The sequence below is a fragment of the Rhinopithecus roxellana genome, chromosome 6 (assembly GCF_007565055.1).
Source record: "Rhinopithecus roxellana isolate Shanxi Qingling chromosome 6, ASM756505v1, whole genome shotgun sequence".
In the NCBI taxonomy this organism is placed as follows: Eukaryota; Metazoa; Chordata; class Mammalia; order Primates; family Cercopithecidae; genus Rhinopithecus; species Rhinopithecus roxellana.
The window spans coordinates 153669888-153690333 of NC_044554.1; the positions used below are offsets into that span (position 1 = coordinate 153669888).

The window sequence follows — 20446 nt, forward strand, 5'->3', positions numbered from 1 at the left end:
GAATTGTTCTTCCAAATAATATTTTAAATAGGCATCTTATGAGATGAAAACAACGTGGAAGGGTTTGAGAGGCTGGGGATAGTCCTTCCTGCAGCTGGGATGAGTTTCTCCATTCTCTGCATGGGAAATTGGGTAGAAATAACTGGCAGGGTCAGAAGGCTAAAGCTGAAGCATATGTCTCATCTGGGGATGCGAGCAGCAGCCACATTCCTTCCACTGAAGGAAGAGCCTTCCAATTTTCCCTTCTTACCAGTGAATGCTTTACCAACTTGTTCTTTCCCCTTCAAACGTGTGACCTGGCTCCAGACCACTCGTTGGGTTTTTTGCAGTTTTTGTTTAATATTGTGGATATCGTTGTTTTGTGTTGTTTGTTTTCTGGTTGTTATTGTTGCTTTTGCTGTTGTCCACTGAAAGGAGAGAGAAGGTGCAAAAAGGAGAGAGGAGGTGCAAAATTTGTAGCTATACCATAGTGAGGTTTACAAATTGATAGTTTTTCTATTCAAGTTTTACACCAAAGAAAGGGGAAAGGTAGGATGTATTCTCTGGGTTCACCAAGTGTAAAGCTCTACCAAAAATAAAGTAAAAAGCCATGTTCTCCATGTGTTAATGCTTTCAGGTAGATGTGATATAATTCTTTCAGGTAAAGTTGATGAAGTGAACAGATGGTAGAAAGGAAATATTTTTAAATTATTTGCTAAGTGTCAAGAGTTGAGGTGGGAGTGTGTGGTGGAAGTGGGTAATGCTCTCTCAAGCTACTAAGCCTTAGTTCTATCCCGCTTTTTATATTAGTTAAGCAACTACAGCCTAATTCCACCCAAACTGCACAGCCACCTGTGCTACCCTGCCAGATGATCCCCTCGTAAGCACAGAGTACATAAACTGCGGGGTCAAATAGTCATTCCTCCCATCTCCCATTTTCCAGCTGCAGGCTTGATTTTTTGAAGAAACTTGCTATTTTGGAGAAAGTGCCCTTTGGTCACATGAGCTTATACATTTTTTTTTAAATCTCTGAAAGAACACTCAAAGCAAATTCTGTGATATTTTAAATAGATAATCAATAGGTGATAAAAAGAAAATATCCCTAAAGAGTAGTTCAAACTGAGATGGAAAGACCAGGGTGGAAAACACTACTGTCTGGAAACAGAATTGTTTCATTCAAAGAATAAGAGAAAAACAAGTTCAATGCCCACGGGAATAGAATTCCTCTCTAGGAAGCAGAGGGCTTATGTGATTCGTGTGCTACAGGAAATTGTTCAGCTGGGTATTGAGTGCCATGAAAATTACTTGCATCTTGGAAAGAGAGATGGAAAAAAATAAATTGTAAAACTGAGTTCAAGGCACAGAACTGTTAAATTCACTAATCTAATTACGGCATTTATGATCTATTATTATTCTCTTAGCCTCATCCTTTTGCTCATTTTTATAACATGGAATCTTTGTAAAGAGTACATTTATTCCATAAGGTTCTGTCAGCTGCGAATGGAACACTATCGAACCTCTTAGGCTGTTAGTAATCTTCAAGTACTCAAGATTTCTTTGAGAACTAGGCTGTGGTTGACTAATAATTTCCATATCAGTAGAATCTATTGTGTTCAGCTAGCTTGCAAATTGTCAAGGTGCTTTTAATTAGTGCTGTGTAATAACGGGTCATCTTATGTACACTTTACAGAGAGCCAATAAACTTTGCCTCCTTGAAAGGAATGACCTGGGGCCTACATTTACAGAGTGCCATGTCTTTTGGATATAAGAGCAGGTGTGTGAATTTTCTGAGCAGAACTAATTCCTCTAAACTTGAATGAGTAGATCTCTCACAACTGTGAAATAAAGAATAGGAATCTTTTCCCCCTTTATAAAATGTTCCAGTATATTAATACTTAACAGTCTGTCACTGAAAACATGTTATACTCGAACTAAAAGCTCCCTGGGCTGTTTCTTGGTTTCCTGCCTTTGTCTAGCTAAGCTGGCATTCCATAAGCTCAAAACAACTTATCAAAATACATTTTGGCTTGAACTGAAGTAATTACCAGGGTTCTGAAGGTATGGTAGAAACAGTCTCTACAGCCTCTGAAAAGTGCCTGCTTTGTCAAATGTTTCATTATCTAAAGAAACGGGAACCCAACTGATACTTTCACACTTGTTACATTCTTACCAATGCAAACAGCAAGAAATACACTTATTTCCTTAAAAGTATCATGCTTTTTTTTTTTTTTTTTTTTTTTTTTTTTTTTTTTTTTTGAGATGGAGTCTCGCTCTATCGCCCGGGCTGGAGTGCCGTGGCTGGATCTCAGCTCACTGCAAGCTCCGCCTCCCGGGTTTACCCAATTCTCCTGCCTCAGCCTCCGGAGTAGCTGGGACTACAGGCGCCGCCACCTCGCCGGGCTAATTGTTTGTATTTTTAGTAGAGACGGAGTTTCACCGTGTTAGCCAGGATGGTCTCTATATCCTGACCTCGTGATCCGCCCGTCTCGGCCTCCCAAAGTGCTGGGATTACAGGCTTGAGCCACCGCGCCCGGCCCGTGGTTTTTAAAAAAAGAGTATGCCAACGGAAAGGCAGTGCAAAGTCCAACTGACAAAAGATACAAATTAACCAAAGGTACCATGGAAGGAACCATAGGTGATATACAAAATGTGAAAATGAGCTGAATTTATGCTCTGGGGCTGATATTCAAGAACTGAGTTCTGCTTCTAAAATGCTTTTCTTAGGTAGCAAATAACAGACAAGAGTTTGAGCCTGGTGGACCACTGGCAGTCAAAATTAGTTTGGCCCAAAGCGGAATATATTTGCTCTTGGAGTGGCAAGGCAGAGACCAGTGAGCCTACAGCACCATGGGCTGCTGAGAAAGAAGGGGCCTCGGTGGCACAGAATAGCCACGTGGGTTATGGCTACTCCTGCATACCAGAGTTTGCCAAGAACAAGCCCTTCTGCTGTGGACACTTATGTTTCTTTTGAACATCACTGATATTAAGCTGTTTACTTTTGAGGACTCCGCTGCAAAGTCTTGGGCAGATGGTAACACAGAAACACTATTTCTCCCAGATGTGACACTGCACATAGCTGGCTGAGCTGGGAGACACTGACAATTCCAAGCTAGGCATTGATGGCCTAAAAGAGCAACAAAACTCGAGAGAGGGGTTATGTAGCGAGTACAACTGCTCTTTTTAGACAGAGAATGGAAAGGTTCTGGATGTGGGAAGACTGCAAGACTGGTGGGACTGGCATCCAATTGCAAGCCTCCATATGGTGCAAATATCTCCAGCTGTTTGTGGCATCTTCAGGATGTGCCTTCCCTGTGAGTGGGGATGAGGCAAGTCCCGCAGTTGGAACCTGGCTCTGCCTTGGGTTTTCCCTCGGAGGAGGAACCACATCTCCTGAGTACTCTAACGGAGCAATGCTGCTGAACGGGTAAGTGAGGCGGAGACTAGACCAAGAGGGAGGCCACAGACGCCCCACCTGCTTTGGTGGTCACTTTCAAGAGGTAGCCATCCAGGTCGATGTGGAAGTGCGGCGCGCGGCAGGGGAGCGCGATGCGCGAGCCGTTCCAGCGCACGGTAAGGTGCTGCTGCAGGCTGACCCTGCTCTCGCCCAGCACCAGCTCCACCGACTTGGTCCATGAGAAGGAGCGCGTCCGGCGAGCGTCGTTCTTCACCAGCACCTGGAAGGGCGAGGCAGGGGAGGAGCAGTCTTTTGTCAAAACGTACTGACATGTCCCCTGAAAGTTAAATGTCCGACCGTCAAAAGTGTTGTAGTGGGGATCTCCAAACACCGTGCAAACGCCGGGCTCTGCGGAGGAGTGAGAGACAAAAGCCGGGTCACAAACCAAGCCAAGGATTTACAGAGAAATCAGGGGCACCTGCTGGGTAAGAGGGGGACTTAGCAGAGATGCACTAAGGGAAATCAATTTTTTTATTTAAAAAAAAAAAAAAAAAAGTCGTCGTTTTTAAAGGTTTGTGCCAAACCTCACAGAATACTCAGAATACTTCTGGTTCTTTCATACTTGAAAGTTATTTTAAAACCTCTGAATTTTCGAAGCATGCCTATTTTGTAGCATAGATATGCTTCCATAGTCTTAACGCTAGGGATGAAGAAACTGAACTAAGATAACTAAGAACTGCCTTACTTCACAACCCACACATACAAGAGCAAAGTAAATATATAAATAAACAAATGGCAGCAACATCAGTGACAATACACCAAGACATTAGCATGATTTCCATTTAACTAATTCAAAAAAATTAGAAACACGATGTGCTAAATGTTTCTCATGCTCTTAAGGAAAACTGATATTCAACACCCATGTATTTCCGTAGGACAAATCAACAGAACTGCCAAACAGATACAAGTTTAATAGTGTCAGGAAACAAATTACTAATAATATTTACGGATAGTCTTTATATGTTTTCCAAAAATTCCTATGTTTTGATCTAAGGACCATGATCTAAAACTGGATGAAAAATAAGTTACAAAATATGATTTAGCACAGTTAAGAAATCCCAATAGAGTCATCATTCTGAAATATCATTAATTCAAATACTTATGAGATCAAAGTGAAGTTTTATACTTTGGGGCAGTCCAAAGATTTTTATAGAAAATTAAATATTTTTTAAACAAATCTTGGCATTGGTTTGTTCTGCATGTAAATATATTTTATCTGTTTTCAAAAAGGCATGAAGCAACCAGGAAATGAGGAATCCATTTAGAGATATTAGCCCAAATAATAAAAAAACTATAATAAAAAGCACAATTTCCAGTCAACACTAGAATAATAGCCAGATCAAGAATAATAGCCAGAATAAAAATACCAGGTCAAGAATATGAGAACGTCATATAAGTAATTTCTCAGAATATCTAAGGGAAGAATTGAGTCAAGACAGAGGAAGGATGTGCCAGCTGATCTGATAGGACCAAAGGGATCCAATGGAAACATTTGCTTTTAATTTCTAAAGTGTTTGGAGAGTAATGTTGCTTTATGTTATGATATATTATGTCATTTTATATGTCAACTTCATATGACTCCATACAAAGCACATACATTTGGAACTTAATAAATTAATTTTTTGTTTTAAATTAGTTTTCCTTGTCAATATTTAATAGAGACCATAAAAGGAAAAGTTTTGGCATTTATGAGAATTTCAATGAACAAATATTTTAAAGAATATATAAAAGGCACTCCTCGGGGTGGAGGGTGGAAGAAGTAGGTGGAAGAGACACATTTTGAAAGCGCAGCAGTAATACTAGAATTTACCCTCCCCTTCTGCTCCTTTCTTATTCCTTTCTTGGTCGCTTTTCCTTCTGACTCCTGCTTTACTTGGTGTGTTGCTTCACATTTTACCCTCTCCCCACCTTCCTAATTCTGTACCTTCTCAACTAGTTCCCAGCTATTTAACCTCTTCAGAGTGCATTTATCAGTCCTTTCTCCATGTGATTACTTCCAAAGTCATCCTATCCCACATTTCCCCCCGACATTCTCTCTCCCTGCCCATGAAATGGAATCTCTCCCTGGCCACGAAGATGTCGCTTTTTGGTTGAGGGAGAACCAGGCAGTTCTTTGGGACCCTAAGTGGCACCAGGAGAACGACAGTTCGGAAGTAATACCAACATATGCCACAAAAGGACTATATAGTAACCTGATGCCCAGATGCACTCAGTCGACGAGAAGGACTTCTCCAGGTCCTTAACTCCACCTTCTCAGCAAGAGTGCCCAGACAATCCAACGCTTTTGAGCTTTTGAGCATGCTGCAGACGGACCTCAGCTTGGAAAGGCCAAGGTACCTCCTAAGGTTTTGAAATTACACTCCTGAGGAAGTCCTCTCTCAGTGGGGAGCAGACACAGGGAATGCCCACACCTGCTGCCCACACTCTCCTGTGGCAATCTTCTCCTTGTACCAGGGACAACAATTACACTAAAATTATCATTAACCAAAGCACTAATAGCCAACAGTTGCAGAAAGCTCATCACATACCCTAAAACTCTTCTACATGTCTGCTGATCATGGATGCATCATCAGAAAATTGGTATTTAGACTGTCTCCCAAAATTAAACAAACAGCTAAGCACTTTGCAGTATAATTCACAAAATGAACTATGATCTAGTCACTGAAAAAGTGTGTGAATAATCTTCATGACTGAGGAAATGCTTATGACATGCAAAATGAAAAATCAAAAATAAAATTCTATGTACAGGATAATCTTAACTATGTTAAAATAAATATGCACAACCCCCGCCAAAACATACACACCCCAAAATTGAAAACAGTGGTTATTCCTTGGTGGAAGAACCATGAGCGACACTATTTTCTTTCTTACGGTTTTCTGTTTTTGATTTGTTGTTATTTTTTGTTTTGCTTTTAAGAGTCAAACTGTGGGTACTTGTAGATAAGGCCAATTACATGACAAAGCAAGTCTTCATAGAAGCAACAGAAGATCTACTGCCTCAAGTGACCCTGGGGAAGCCTGAGCTTGCTCATAGCTGGGCGGGAAGCAAGGAAGAATGTCCAGGGAGACTCTGGGCAAGGGAAATCATGTGTGAACAGGGCTGTCAGGAAAGATATTTTTCAAGAGGCCCTAACTTATGGAAGGGAAGGGTTTGGAAATCAGGATGATTTTTCTGTGTGACAGCAATATCGAAGAGGCCAACAAAATATCATGACTGTGAAGATGCCTGAAAATTATGTGTTGCATTTGGGGACATTTGTATCATGAGCTAAAATAATTTTGAAACCTTGGTCCTTCTTCCTGGCACCTCCAGGTCCCTGTGCCAGATCCTGCAGGCGCAGTGAACACGTGCACCAGAGAGTGTCTGCAAGTGAGAATTCTCAGTGTTACAAGAATCTGCCTGGCTGCAAAAGGAAAAGGCTTGAGAACACTTAGAGGACAGAAATGAACACAGCATCCTCATATAATTTTTTTCCAGTGGACCCAGTGAAATTAGCTTCAGTCCAACACGTCCAGATGTCCAGTCACACTCTTTTGGAAAGCTTGGTGTGATAGGCAGAGGGAGGGAGGCTACAGAAACAGACCATCCTGAAACTAACCTTGTTTGAATATGCATAAGTCAGAGGATGGAGAGAAAGATGCCAGTTTATCACTGGTGGCACATTTTTTCATAGTCCTGTAGGTCAAATCATTAGATCTCATTTTTGTTTTGAGTTGTTTTCAACATATGGATACAAATGCACAGGTAAAGGGGGGAAAAAAGATCAGAAGTGTACAAAACCAGACAATAAGAGTGTGTGTTTTTTCTCTAAGGTAATAGAATTATGTGTGGCATTTCTTTTCCTCTTTCTTGTTTATGTGTATTTGCAGTATTATTTATACTTACATTTCATTGTTTGCAATGACTATGTATACTTTTAGAAAAAGAATATTTGCTTTAAAAGTTTTTAAAATGCTGGATTAAAGACATACCACTTTGATGTTCCATACCTTAATAAGATCACTATGAGAAATAAGAGAGTCACACTGCCTCTGAAATTATACTGCCAACACTTTTCTCCTAACCACATCAGGTACATTTATTTATGTCATGGATATACTTATTCTAATGAAATGCCTTTCTTCTGAGAGCAGTGATTATTTTCAAAACATCTGTTAAAGAAAATTAAGGGAAAATTATACAATCACACATTACAAAAAAAAAATAAGAGAAACTGAGTAAACTCTAACCCTACTCCCCTCCAAACACAACAAAACAAAAACATAAAAGCATAAGGACGGGGAAAAAAATACCATTCGTGTTTCTGCCACTAAGAAAGCGCCACTGTTTATAATTTTGTGCATGTATTTATTTGAACATAGTTAAGATAATTCTGTACATGAAATTTGATTTTCTATTTTTTACTTAACATGTCATAAGATTTCTCCAGTCTTTAAAATGTTTTTTCACTTTGAAAGCACAGAATGGAACTTCTATCTTCAATCCATTACTTCAGCAAAGAGGAAAGTCTCTCCAGTTCATCATACTTTGCTACTACATGGATCACTGCATTTCCAAAAATAATGCTCTAACCATGAGGAAGCCTAACAAATAAAAAAACATAGCTTTAAACCTTTTCAGCCCAAACTGCAGGGAAACAGGCCCATGGGACTCTGAGGTGACTATGTCATGCAGGGGCTCCAGGAATCCCAGACAGGTAAGCGTCACGATGATGCCAAGCTTGGGTGAAGAATCAGGAAAGGCTGTTTGTCTAGGCCCTGCCTGAACAATGACAGAGGCTTCTGATAGAAAGAGGCTGTGGTGCGACCCAGAAGGACCCGAACTTCTCCATTCAGGAGTCCCCCGCCTTGCACAGAATGTCACTGATGGCTGTTGGCCCAAAAGGGACCTAAGGGTCAGCACATGATCCACCACATGGCACCTGGGTGCCTTCCTTGACCTCTTAAATGGGAAATAATCTAACACGTATAGGTGTGGGGGTGGAAAAGAGAGAAGTAGGTCACTTTCCACCAATCTATAATCCACCAGAAATTGTAACTGATCTGTACACAAAAAATTGATTTCAAGAAATATTGTGTAGGTACATTGTTAAATGTTATGAATTTGCTTTCACGTATTTTCCATAATTCCATGAGCTCACCAACTTGAAACAAAAGAGCAAACAAAGGAAGCAGCCCCTAACTACAAGATCTCATCTAAAACACATCCAAACCCATAGCCAGGGCTACCGTCCAGGCCTCGATCATGGAGCCCAGTGCTGGCCCCTTCACCTGGGCCCTGCAGTGGCCCGTGCCTGCCCAGCACTCCCTCACAGTTCACAGCACACGCATCCTTCAGCTCCCAGCCTGATGCCAGCTTCCCAAAGCAACGCCCCTGGTGCCTCAGCCAAAGTCGTCTGTTTCCTCTAAATTCCAAAAGCAAAACTCACCATATAGCCCAGATGTTCTGGGACAGTCTTAATTTCAAATACTCTATCTTGTAGTCACACTATGTTTTTCCTTTTAGGGATCAAAACTAGGGTGTACCAAAGTCATAGCCTGCTTATGATAAATCATTTTCTTCCTTAGCATATTCTTAACTTCTAAGCCAGACCTTAAACTCCCTGTAAGTTTTATGTGTACCCCTCAGTGCCTGACACACTGCCATGTATACAGAAGGTCTATAGGTAGACACGTGCCTCGTAACGACGTTTCCATCAACAACAAACCACATGAGTGACAGTGGTCCCATAAGATTATAATACTGTATTTTTACTGTAACTTTTCTATGTTTAGATGTATTTAGATACAAAAATACTTGCCATTGTGTTATCATTGCCTACAGTATTTGTACTGTACACGTTTGTAGCCTAGTAGCAATAGGGTGTGCCATTTAGCCCAGGGTTTGTGTAAGTGCACTCTATGATGCTCAAATAATGGCAGAATTGCCTAATGATGCACTTCTCAGAACACATTCCTACCATTAAGCAACGTATAATGGTATATATGTAATGCATGGATTCATTTTTTCATTACTCGAAAAATATTACTGCTGTAACACATATCATGTATCAATAAATACCTGTTGAATGAATGAGTTAGTTAATTAATTTGAGAACATATTTTGGTGAAAAAAAATTGCCCACACTGAACTTACTAAAATAGTTCAATGTAATGACACATACAGCAGGTAACCAAAATAATTGTGCCTAATCGATTAACTGAATAATTAATTAATGCTTTCGGAATAAAGAGACTATTAGGAAAAAAATTCTGAAAAGTCAGGAACATTATGGGGAAACTATGTCTGGTGACAAGAAAGCTAGCTGAGAAATTCAAATTCATGGCAGTCCAATTTCTCCATTTGAATAGAGATAACCTACCCTACCAAAAATTGTCAAAATCAAAAAGCTAAATCAGAATCAGAACAACATGGGAAAACAACTTACCTCTAATGCCTAATATGATCAAGAGTGGTAGGCAGAATAATGGACCCCCAAACATGTCCATCTCCTAATGCCCAGAACCTGTGACTATGTTATTTACATGGCAAGAGGGAATTAAGTTTGCAAATGGAATCAAGGTTGCTAATCAGCTGACCTCAATATGGGCACTTCTGAAAGGGGTGAATGTATTCACAAGGGCCCTTAGTGAAAGAGGAAGGAAGGTGCATGGGCCTTATAGTGTGAAAGGGACTCAACCTGCTGTTGGCAAGTCTGAAGCTAGAGGAAGGGGTCAGGAGCGAAGGAATGTGGGCAACCTTCAGAAACTGGAAAAGAGAAAAACAAACAAACCAAAACACGGATTCTCTCCCCTAGGGCATTCAGAAGAAACACAGCCCTGCTGACACCTTGATTTTAGCCCACTGAGACCCTTTTCAGACTTCTGACCTCCAGAACTATAAAACAATATATTTGTGCTGTGTTAAGCCAGTGAGTGGTAATTTGTCATCTGTAGCCATAGGTAACTAGTACACGTAGGAACATTAAATGTGGCTAGTATAAAATAACTAGTGTATGCCAAGTACCATATCAGATGCTTTACATATTTTCAGTATCCCCTTTCATCCTCACTATCACCTTTCATCCTCACTATGTCTGTGCACATTGTATATTCATACCCTAATACCCTAATTTTTTAGCAATGAGTTTGAAGAAGTTGCCTTATTGCCCGTGGTTTCTCAGCCAATACTTGTAAAGGTGGAATCCAACCCAAGACACTGTGGCTTCAAGGCCATTCCTTTCCCCACAGCATCCTGCAAACTTGTTAACTAGCTGGGGTCACAGAGCTCTTTGAGAATCTGAAGAAATGTGTAGATACTCATATCCTCTCAAATGTAGAGGTTCATAAAGACTCTGCCAAAAGAATGATCAATGCTGTCCTACGAGTCTGGGAAGTTTAGAATAAGAACACCTATCTATAAGTTAATTATAAAAGATAATATATGATTCCCTTATATAATGTGTTTTTATTTCATCTCCACAACTACATTAAATGTTTCTGAGCTCAGGGTCTGTATCAACTTTTTATTCAGGTCCTCCAGAGCACCTTCTGGAATGCCGAAAGCTCACTGAATGTTAATATACAGTTCACACAGAAGATGTATTTTTGCCACTCTCACTACCCAAGATCCGACCTTAAAACATCTTCTTCTCTATTCAAACCAGAAGTTTTTATTTATCAATTGAGAGAACAGTATATCTGACCTAAAGAGATGGGTTTCACATCTCCAAGTTAATCCGGCTTCCAGCTTTAAAGCCTCCTTGGAGTTTGGCAGACATTGAGCATATTATTGCTTTTAAGTGTCCTGTGTTTGAATCCTGATTTTGTCACTTAAGACTTATAAAATCATGCACAAACTACCTACATAACCTCAATTTGTTTGCCTATAACATGACTCTAAGAATAATTACCTTGCAGGGTGATTATAAAGACAGCACTGCAAAGCTGCCAAGATCATAAGAGATACTCAGAGTAGTCATTATTCGTTTCCTTATTATAAATGTTAAGCAAATCTAGCAAATAGTTCTCTACCGCTGGCTAAAATGGGGTTGAGAAAGACTGTAACAAACTTAGAAAGTATAGATTTGTTGAAAAGACAAGTTAAATTGAGGTAGTCTATAAAAAACATAAAATACAAATTTGGGGCTAGAATGAAGTAAGCCTTCTAGTGCGAAAGAAGAATGTAAATAAAGTCATGGACATAGATAAGAGGGCAGCTTACACAAGAAGAGCAGGAGGCCAATCAGACCGGAGTGCAGAGCTGCTTTGGGAGATACAACACACCCAAGTTGTCTAAATAAATTGGCCTGAGATCCATTGCCAGCCTGAGAAGTTTAAATGTATTCCAAAGAACCAGCATTTCTTGATATGTTTCCTGTGAAACATCAATCCTGCCTGTTGCCCTGCCAAAATAAGTAGAAATAAAAATAAAAAAAAAAAAAAAGCTCTGCCGCTCAAATTAGTTTTGGAGGCGCTCTATACTCCATCAGCCTCCTTCACCATGCACATCAGCATATTAAGGGCTCTGAGAATTCTGCAGTAAGGAAACACATTTAAGTTTACTTGACCCAGCATTTCCTGAGTGTATTTTATCACAGAACCTTGTTTTGAAAATATTACTCATTATTATCTCTCAGCACTAGTGTTTTATAAAACAAATTCTGGGAAACTGCAAGAGACCAGTGAAGGAAGCTGGCATAGGTCTCCATGAAAGCCAAGTCTGGGTTCTGACAGGGGTGTGCAAAAAGGGGTGAAGGAGAAGAGAGATGGAGATTACATACAAGCAATAGGATGAGTGTCCAGCTGCCATGGGAATGGCAAGGAAAGTATTTATTCAAAAAACATCACAAAGAGACAATCAAGCAAACCTGATGATTGATTAGGAACATGGGGGAGAAATGCCAAAAGTATGAGAAATAACATTAAGTTTCAAATCTTGTGCAGCTGGGACATGGGGGCGCCAGAATTCAGTCAGCAAATAGGGATTGGAAACAGCCATTAGCCCCTCCATCCAACTCCCAGCTCAAGTAATTGGGGGAATCAAAGGTAGAAACTATTAACAAAATTCAAATGCAATACTTTGAAAGAAGAATGTGTTCTCCAAGAAGCTGAGATCTACCACATTAGCATCTTGTTAAGAAGTGATATGTTAAGGACCTCAAAGCTTAAACAAATCTGAAACCAGAGTGAGAAAGTACAGAAAGGGCACCATGAAAGTGGAGCTGTGGGTTTACAAGATGAAAAAGCAAAAAGTGAAACAACAGATACTTGCACTAAAGAAGCATACGGGAAGTCAGAGAAGAGGGGTGGAGCAATGAGTGAGGGCAGAGAGTACTAATACGGAAGGGAATAGAGATAAGGAGAAAGAATGACAGCATTCATGAATATGAATTTCACATCAAAGGGCCATACATAGCACAGCTAATGAGTCATCTCTCCATACTCCCAGCAAAGGTTACAACTGAAGTATTGTAACCCAAGAGACTGAAGAGGTTAAAGTGACCTCATAAATGTAGGTAAGTTTTTTTAAAAGTGAGTAAATATAACCACTTGTAAGTAGAAGCCGCTAGTCATGTATAAAAGAAAGTAACTGGCAAACCTCATATCTATTTAGAAGTGAACCTCCAAAATGAATAAAAATTTAGTCAATAGAGAACAGAGAATAGTGCATAAAAGTTTGGGCTTTGGAGTCTCGTAGGCCAGTGTGTTAGCTGACCACAAACTATTTAATTTCTCTCACCCTCAGGCTAACGATGGCTTCTAATTCATAGGAACATGGTAAGGATTAAATGGCAAAATGGAGAGCATTTATCACAATACCTGACTGACATGGACTAATGTTCAATGAGTCGCCATTAGTTATAGGAGCAATTGCAGAGGTGGTAGAAGTAGCAATTTTTGTTGCTTTTATTTTGCTCATAGGAGATGTGACCTCCAAAGAGGAATAAATCTGCCTCAGCTCTGCATATAGTAATGTATAATTAATTATACAGTACTTTCCATCAAGTGTATTTTTTAAGTTTCACAGCTCGGGGTTTCTATTGTTCATTTGTTTTGTCATTTAGCTGTATTTTAGGTGTGTCATTACCAAGACGTTTCCATCACACATAACCTCAGTCAAAACTGGATGCTTGCAACTTTACTGAGATTCAACGTGGCAGCCTTGGCTATATTGTACCAGATGTCTAATAATGAATTCACAAATCTTTTTCTATATAAAATGCATTCTTTCAAAATTAAGCAAGAAACTAGCTTTTAATTGAATTATGTCATAACGCTACATCTATATTAAAAATAGCTTTCCCAAGCAAAAATCCAGAGAGGCCGGTAGAATGAATACTGGATTAGGAGATTTTTTAAGAGATGCAAGTCCTCATCCCAGTTCTCTCAGTTAGTACTGCTGTGAGTCTCAGTTTCCTCACCTGCAAAGTGAGAGGTCTGACCTCATATTAAGGTCCCTTCACTTACAAATTTCCTGATGCTAAAATGGTGATGAGCTCCAGAGGCAGGGCAACTCTGCTCTTACCCATTCCTGGTGGAAATTATACACAGAGTTATTTCAAGTTTAAAGCTATATGTACTTAAAAAGAAAATTTGGGGAGATCTTTACTTGACCCCAGTAACTTGAGTTACCAAGAGAAAAAAAAAAAAAAAAAACTGGAAAAACTAGTAGACATGGAAAACAAACAAAATGGAAAACCAAGCCAGTTTGATTTGTCAGTGAGCTCAGAGCATACCAACCACCACTTCTCTGTAGTTGAGCAGAAAGACGGAGATGGTACAGTAGAAGAAAACCTGGGGACTTGAGTCTCCATTTCCACCATGGTGTGGTTGGAGGGACAACACTGTTAATTGGAAATTCCTCTTAAGGTCCTTCACCAGTCTACAATTCTTACAAGTTGTAAAGCCCTCCAGGCCTTCTCTTCCCCTTCTTAACTTTGACTGGTTATCAAACTGTACAAAATGACAAGCAAGCTAAGGGAAGTAATTCCAGACCAAGCTTTCGGGCCAGCTACCCGGTTGGAATTCAAGCTCCACACCTACCTTGAGCATCCTTCTTAACCTCTAAGCCTCAGTTCCTTCAACTGTAAAATGGAGCTAACAGCACTATTTGACCACAAGACGGCTGTGATTATCAAATGAAACTAAATGAGACTGCCCAAGAGAGTGTTTAGAGACAGCAGATGCCAAATAAATATTAGCTGCTGCTGTTGCTGGTGGTACTACTGTTGTACTATTGCTATTATTGTTATCTACGGATGATGACGGTGGTGATTGTCAATTCATCAAATAATCACTTATCAAGGACTTACTGAGTACTAACACCCTGTGGCAACTGACAGGTGGTGGTAGAGAAAAGGTGATTCCTAATAACTTCAGTGTCCTTCAACTCTGTACTCATTTACAGCAAGAAAAATTAAAGTAACAATATTCCTTAGAGCAGAACAGCATATAAAACAGAAAACAAACTGATTTCCTCATGCCCCTTCCAGCCTGGTTTCTACCAGTGTGGGATCTCCCAGCCACCATGTGTGGTACAGCGGGTTTTAGTTGCCACCTCTGTCTGCTGTTTGGGCCTGAGGAGCAGTGTCAAGTCCGACTCCAGATGCTGGAGCAGAAACTTCAGTGGCCACTTAGCTTAACGCCTCCTTGGCAGGGCTAAAGTCGACACCACAAATGCCTATTCTACAAGCATCTTGAGCTCTGGTTTCGAATTTCCTTGCTTTCCTGAGTTAACGACAGACTCTTGGTGTTAAGGGACCTGGAGTTGCTTACAGCCCCTGAGGCCAGAAACCTTGCTCAAACACAAAATCACTAATTTGCAGAACCTCTGTCAGTGGAGATTTCTCATAAAATGGGCCCCTACGTTACTGTTTCATGATTTTTTTTTCTAGGGAAATAAATGAAATTGTTGTTATATTCTCCCCCTCCTACAGCCACTCCGTTTAATTGGAGCTACCTGTACGCATCCCAGAGGGCTTAAGTCAGATGTGCCAAAATGAGTGGCTGTGGTGGGTGCAGGCAGCAGGCAGGGCCCCTAGGAGAGCAGGCACACCAAAGCAGCCTGCACACAGCTGGAAACTAACCCTGGGGGGTTTAAAAAGTCACCTGGCAACTGTGAGCCCCCTCCCACCCTGAGCTGCTGAAATTTGATATTTCCTGTTACTTGTGGGACATGTAGTTGAGGTTATTTCAATTAAATGCACATCTGTGCTCGGTATATTCAATCAGCCTCAGTGTTATGTAATCATGAACTTGTGTTTTAACCTGGGAATCTGATGGTTAGATCTGATGTAGCTACAGGTACAGCTTAATGAACCTATGACAGCAGGGACTGGGCATGCACGTCTGGGCTGCCTTTGTCTCTGCTTTTGTAGATGGCTGAGAGATTAAATTTTCTCATATACTCAATCTGTCAATCTCAGTCTCTCTCTCTGCCCCTCCCTCCATCCCTCTCTCCCTCTCTTTCTCTATACACACCTCACACACACCGTTCTTATTAGTGACAACTTTGACACTATGTATTATTTCCATGTCAGAAAACAGACGCCCCTACGTTACTGTTTCATTATTTTTTTTTTCCTAGGGAAATAAATGAAATTGTTGTTACATTCTCCCCCTCCTACAGCCACTCTGTTTAATTGGAGCTACCTGTACGCATCCCAGAGGGCTTAAGTCAGATGTGCCAAAATGAGAGGCCCGCCAGCAAATAATTTATCTGATTCAGGTCTCTGTTGGGTGGTTAGATCAAGATTCTACCTACTATTTGCCAACATGCAGTAAAACAACATTTTGCATAAACAAAATGCTACACACAAAACAGGCAAGTGGCTCCCTGTCACCTACTCCGTGTTCATGTGAGCCCAGCCGAGGCAAGTCCAGACTGACTTAAGGCTAGAGCCTCACACTTTGGCAAGAAACAGCATTTGCAAGAAAGCTTTATAAAGTTTGTGTAGCCTACTTCAAATATTTTATTTTAAATAAATCATCAAAATCAAATCTAATTCTTTTCCATTGAAAAGGGAGAAAGAGAGGCTGTTCCATGTTATAAAGAGACAGCAATGCTTTTTCATACTTCCTTCAGGTCTGATTTTCAGAGGACTTTTGTTCCCCTATTTTGAGAGAGTCATCATTGCTCCTTCAGGCCAACCCTACAAAAACTGTCCTACTGTGGCTAGGACAACAGTTTGTGCCTCCTCTATTATTTCTTACCTACAGATTTGTAAATTACCATTACTGCTGACTGTTATAAGGAGAGACCCGTAAGAATATTCTCACATGTACTTCAAGTTTCCTCTTCGTTACTCCTTTCAAAGATCTGAGACAGCCCCCAAACACTACCAAGATTAAAACTAACCCAGGCAATAAGTGAGAAATTCTGTGGGATTTTAGGAACAGATAATGTAATGCCACTACTGCTGGAAATAATGCAACATTCATTTAACTACCACAGGTCACCAAAATAAATTGGAGAGTATTTGAAGCTCTGTAATCAATCCATTTAATTTACATATGCATTTATGTGTGCATGTATGTATTCTTGCCTCCTTTCAGAAAAGGGTTGGAAGTAGCTTACAAAGTAAATAGTTGAAAACACACAAGAGTGGATACATATGATGAAGTCAGGAGTAAGCCTATTACTCAAAACCTGCATGCTTTTAGAGGTGGAGTACAAATTTATTTTTAGCTTCCTAGCAACAAAAGTAAAGACAGTAACTTTTAAAAATCATTCAAGATATAATTATGCCTTCATAATTTTTTGCAGGGTTAGAGAATTAAAATACGGAAACATATTCAATTAACCCCAAAGGCTTCTAGGCTCACTTTACTCTCCCACTGCATCTAATCCACAGGTGTCGAGCGTTAGTTAGTGCTACTAGTACCACAGGTTGCTCATGTCTGCATTCACCCATGCTGTTTCCTCTATTTGGAATGCCTGTGGCATCCAACAGGGGTAATTTTGCTCCCCAGGGGACATCTGGCAATGTCTGTAGATATTTTTGGTTGTCACAACCTTGCAGGGGATGCTACTGGCATTTAGTGGTTAGAGGCCAGGGATGCTGCTAAAGATCCTGTAATGCACAGGACAGCCCCACAACAGAGAATGATCTGGCCAAACTCTCAGTAAAACTGAGGTTGAAAACTCTGCGGTAACATCATGGAGAGTGAGTGTGTGTGTGTGTGTGTGTGTGTCCGAGAGAGAGGGAGAGACTGTATGTGTTTTAATAAGACATAAATTAGTTGTTTTTCTGGCTTTAGAAAACACTAGACTTTTTTGTAGTTTCATCCTTGCTTTCTCTGCTCTAGAAATCCATTTTTCAAGAGGGCTCGCATAATTTACAGAGGAAAAAATGTGCCCAAAGGTTTGTTTTGAATCCTGGATATAATGACAAAGAAATTTCAAAGTAGGAGGTCTCGAAGCCACAGCGAAAGGACATCAGAATAAATTTACCTGAATGTGCTATGAAAAACTGGGCATTGCTTAAAAATTGGAAGTCATCCCATCTCTTCACTCAATCTGAACAAATAAGCCTCGCCAAATAGAATGCGTTTTACAGCAATGATGGAAGAACTGCTGGAGAGCAGGAGAGAGTAAACAGATGGAAAAAACACCAAAGGAAATTGAGAAATAGCCATGTGATGATAGAATTGAGACTTGGACAGAGAACCACATGCATGGGCTCTTCCAGCACTGACTGACCTGCTCCATGCAGGTGCAGAGTCACTGTCCTCCCGGTGCCCCTCCAGCTGGGTGGTTTTCTCCCTTGCCAATTGCCTCTCTCAGTGATAGAAGGCATGAGCTTATTCACATGGTTAACACAATATGGTACTTAATATTACCAGTTTAAAGCTTGCTCCTATTTTATAATACTTTTCCTTCCATTTGTATTCTTTTCTTTTTCTTTACAATGTCACCAGTTTTCTAGACATGGAAAGTCCAGCTCATAATGAATAAACTAATAACATACTGTAGCTTTTCTCTCAACTATCTCAATAATCACCTATTTGATCCTTGCAAAACAAAGTCAAATAATTCAAGATTTAGACTGTTTCTTACAAGATTGGCAATTTTTTTTTTTTTTTTTTTTTTTTTTTTTTTTTTGAGACAGAGCCTTGCTCTGTCATCTAGGCTAGAGTGCAGTGGCATGATCTCGGCTCACTGCAACCTCTGCCTCCCAAGTTCAAGCTATTCTGCCTCAACCCTCCTGAGTAGCTGGGATTCCAGGCCCACACCACCACACCCATCTAATTTTTGTATTTTTAGTAGAGATTGGTTTCACCTTGTTGGTCAGGCTGGTCTCAAACTCCTGCCCTCAAGTAATTCTTCCTCCTCAGCCTCCCGATTACAGGCATGGGATTACAGGCATGGGATTACAGGCATGAGGCACTGCGCCCAGCTGGTCATATGTTTTTATGAAGCTGCTAAGCAGTGATCCTGCCTGACAACAATGTGATTGGCAGATGTAATGAGTCCATGCTCATGCAAATTGAAAGAGTTAACTGGAAAATAAGAGTCATTCCTATGAGGTCTCTGCTTCAACTAGGAGACACTTTATGGGGAAATGCAAACATCTCCATTGACATGGACACAGAGGAAAACTTCATCAATGCAGACTCTATTCTGCTCATCTGGAAAGGAATTAACTGGAAGGCAGCCTCTGAACCATCCATAAACAAAGTTTCCTCAGGGTTTCTGGGAGGATGATTAAATGTATTAGATTGTACACGTGTTTTTAAATCAACTGGTGTGTTAATCATAGCTAATTTGTCTTCCTGCATTATTCCCTACTAAGTCGTATTTCACTGGCCTCCTTTGAGTTATTTTATTTACTTCATTATCTTTAAAGTAAACCCTTTTTATTAAATCTATAATTAAATTTTCATTAATTCAATCAGCATTTTATCCAATATGTAACTATTTAATAGCTCTCTGCTTCTAAAAATAGTAACATGTATAGTAGATAAATATTATATTTAATAGTTTTATATAAATACACACACACACACACACACACACATATAATGACCCTGCATATCTATTGTCCAAAGGTACTAATCAATTAAAAAAACAACAGAGTCTAGTAATTCTAGTAATGTAAACTCTATTTTAGAGAAGAGGAAAGAACAAACCTGTGCCCATGTGAAAGCTGCTTTCAACTATCTTCCACTCCACTTCTCTAAACATAACTGGTTCATAAAGTACGCCGATAGATTTTATGACTTTGTTAATCCTACTTATCATACATGGGAACTAACTTGACAGTGATATTACTAATATGCCTCTTTCAGTAAAACACTCCAGGAAGCTATCTCAAAACCATATGAATTTCAGGAGGACTAAAATGGCAATTTGCTAATAGATCTAGGCGTATGTCTACATGTGGGGCTGATATGAAGCCATTGCTATGCTGTCCGTATGATCAGTAGTACAGTCTCAGACGGCTTTCAGAATAGGCCATGCTTAGAAGGAACTTTCAAGAATACAGTTAAAAACAGTCATGAATCACACAACAACATTTTGGTCAATGATGGACCACATATAGGACTGTGGTCCCACTGGAATATAATACTGTATTTTTACTATACCTTTTCTATTTAGATACACAACTGCTTACCATGTGTTACAATTGCCTACAGTATTCAGTACAGCGACATGCCATACAAGTTTATAGCCTAGGATCCACAGGCTGTACCATATAGGCTAGGTGTGTAGTAGGTTATACCATCTAGGTTTGTGTAAGTGCACTCTACAATATTCACACAACAACAAAATTGCCTAAGGATGCATTTCTCAGAAGGCATTTCGCATCCTGTTAAGTGACACATGACTATAATAAGATGGCAAAACCGTCAGCCTAGTGACTTCTTGTTTTCTCTTTGCCAACAACAAGACTGGATGCACCCAGGTGACGTGGTGATGAGGTGGGGAGTGGGGTGAGGGAGCAGAAAGTGCAGCTGTTTGGTTTTATAATGGGAGAAGGAAAGCCCCTCCTAGACTTTGTATAATATTTGGTTTTACCGGATAGCATT

General features: G+C 40.1%; 1 protein-coding gene across 1 annotated transcript in view; it reads right to left on the minus strand.

Annotated features, from left to right (window-relative positions):
* The window catches only part of BMPER (BMP binding endothelial regulator), a 252570-nt gene that overhangs the window by 73063 nt on the left and 159061 nt on the right, over positions 1 to 20446 (minus strand). The window contains exon 12 of the mRNA XM_010357797.2: positions 3452 to 3781. Within this exon, the coding sequence (XP_010356099.1) occupies positions 3452 to 3781 (330 nt within the window). The remainder of the gene's footprint in view (positions 1 to 3451; positions 3782 to 20446) is intronic.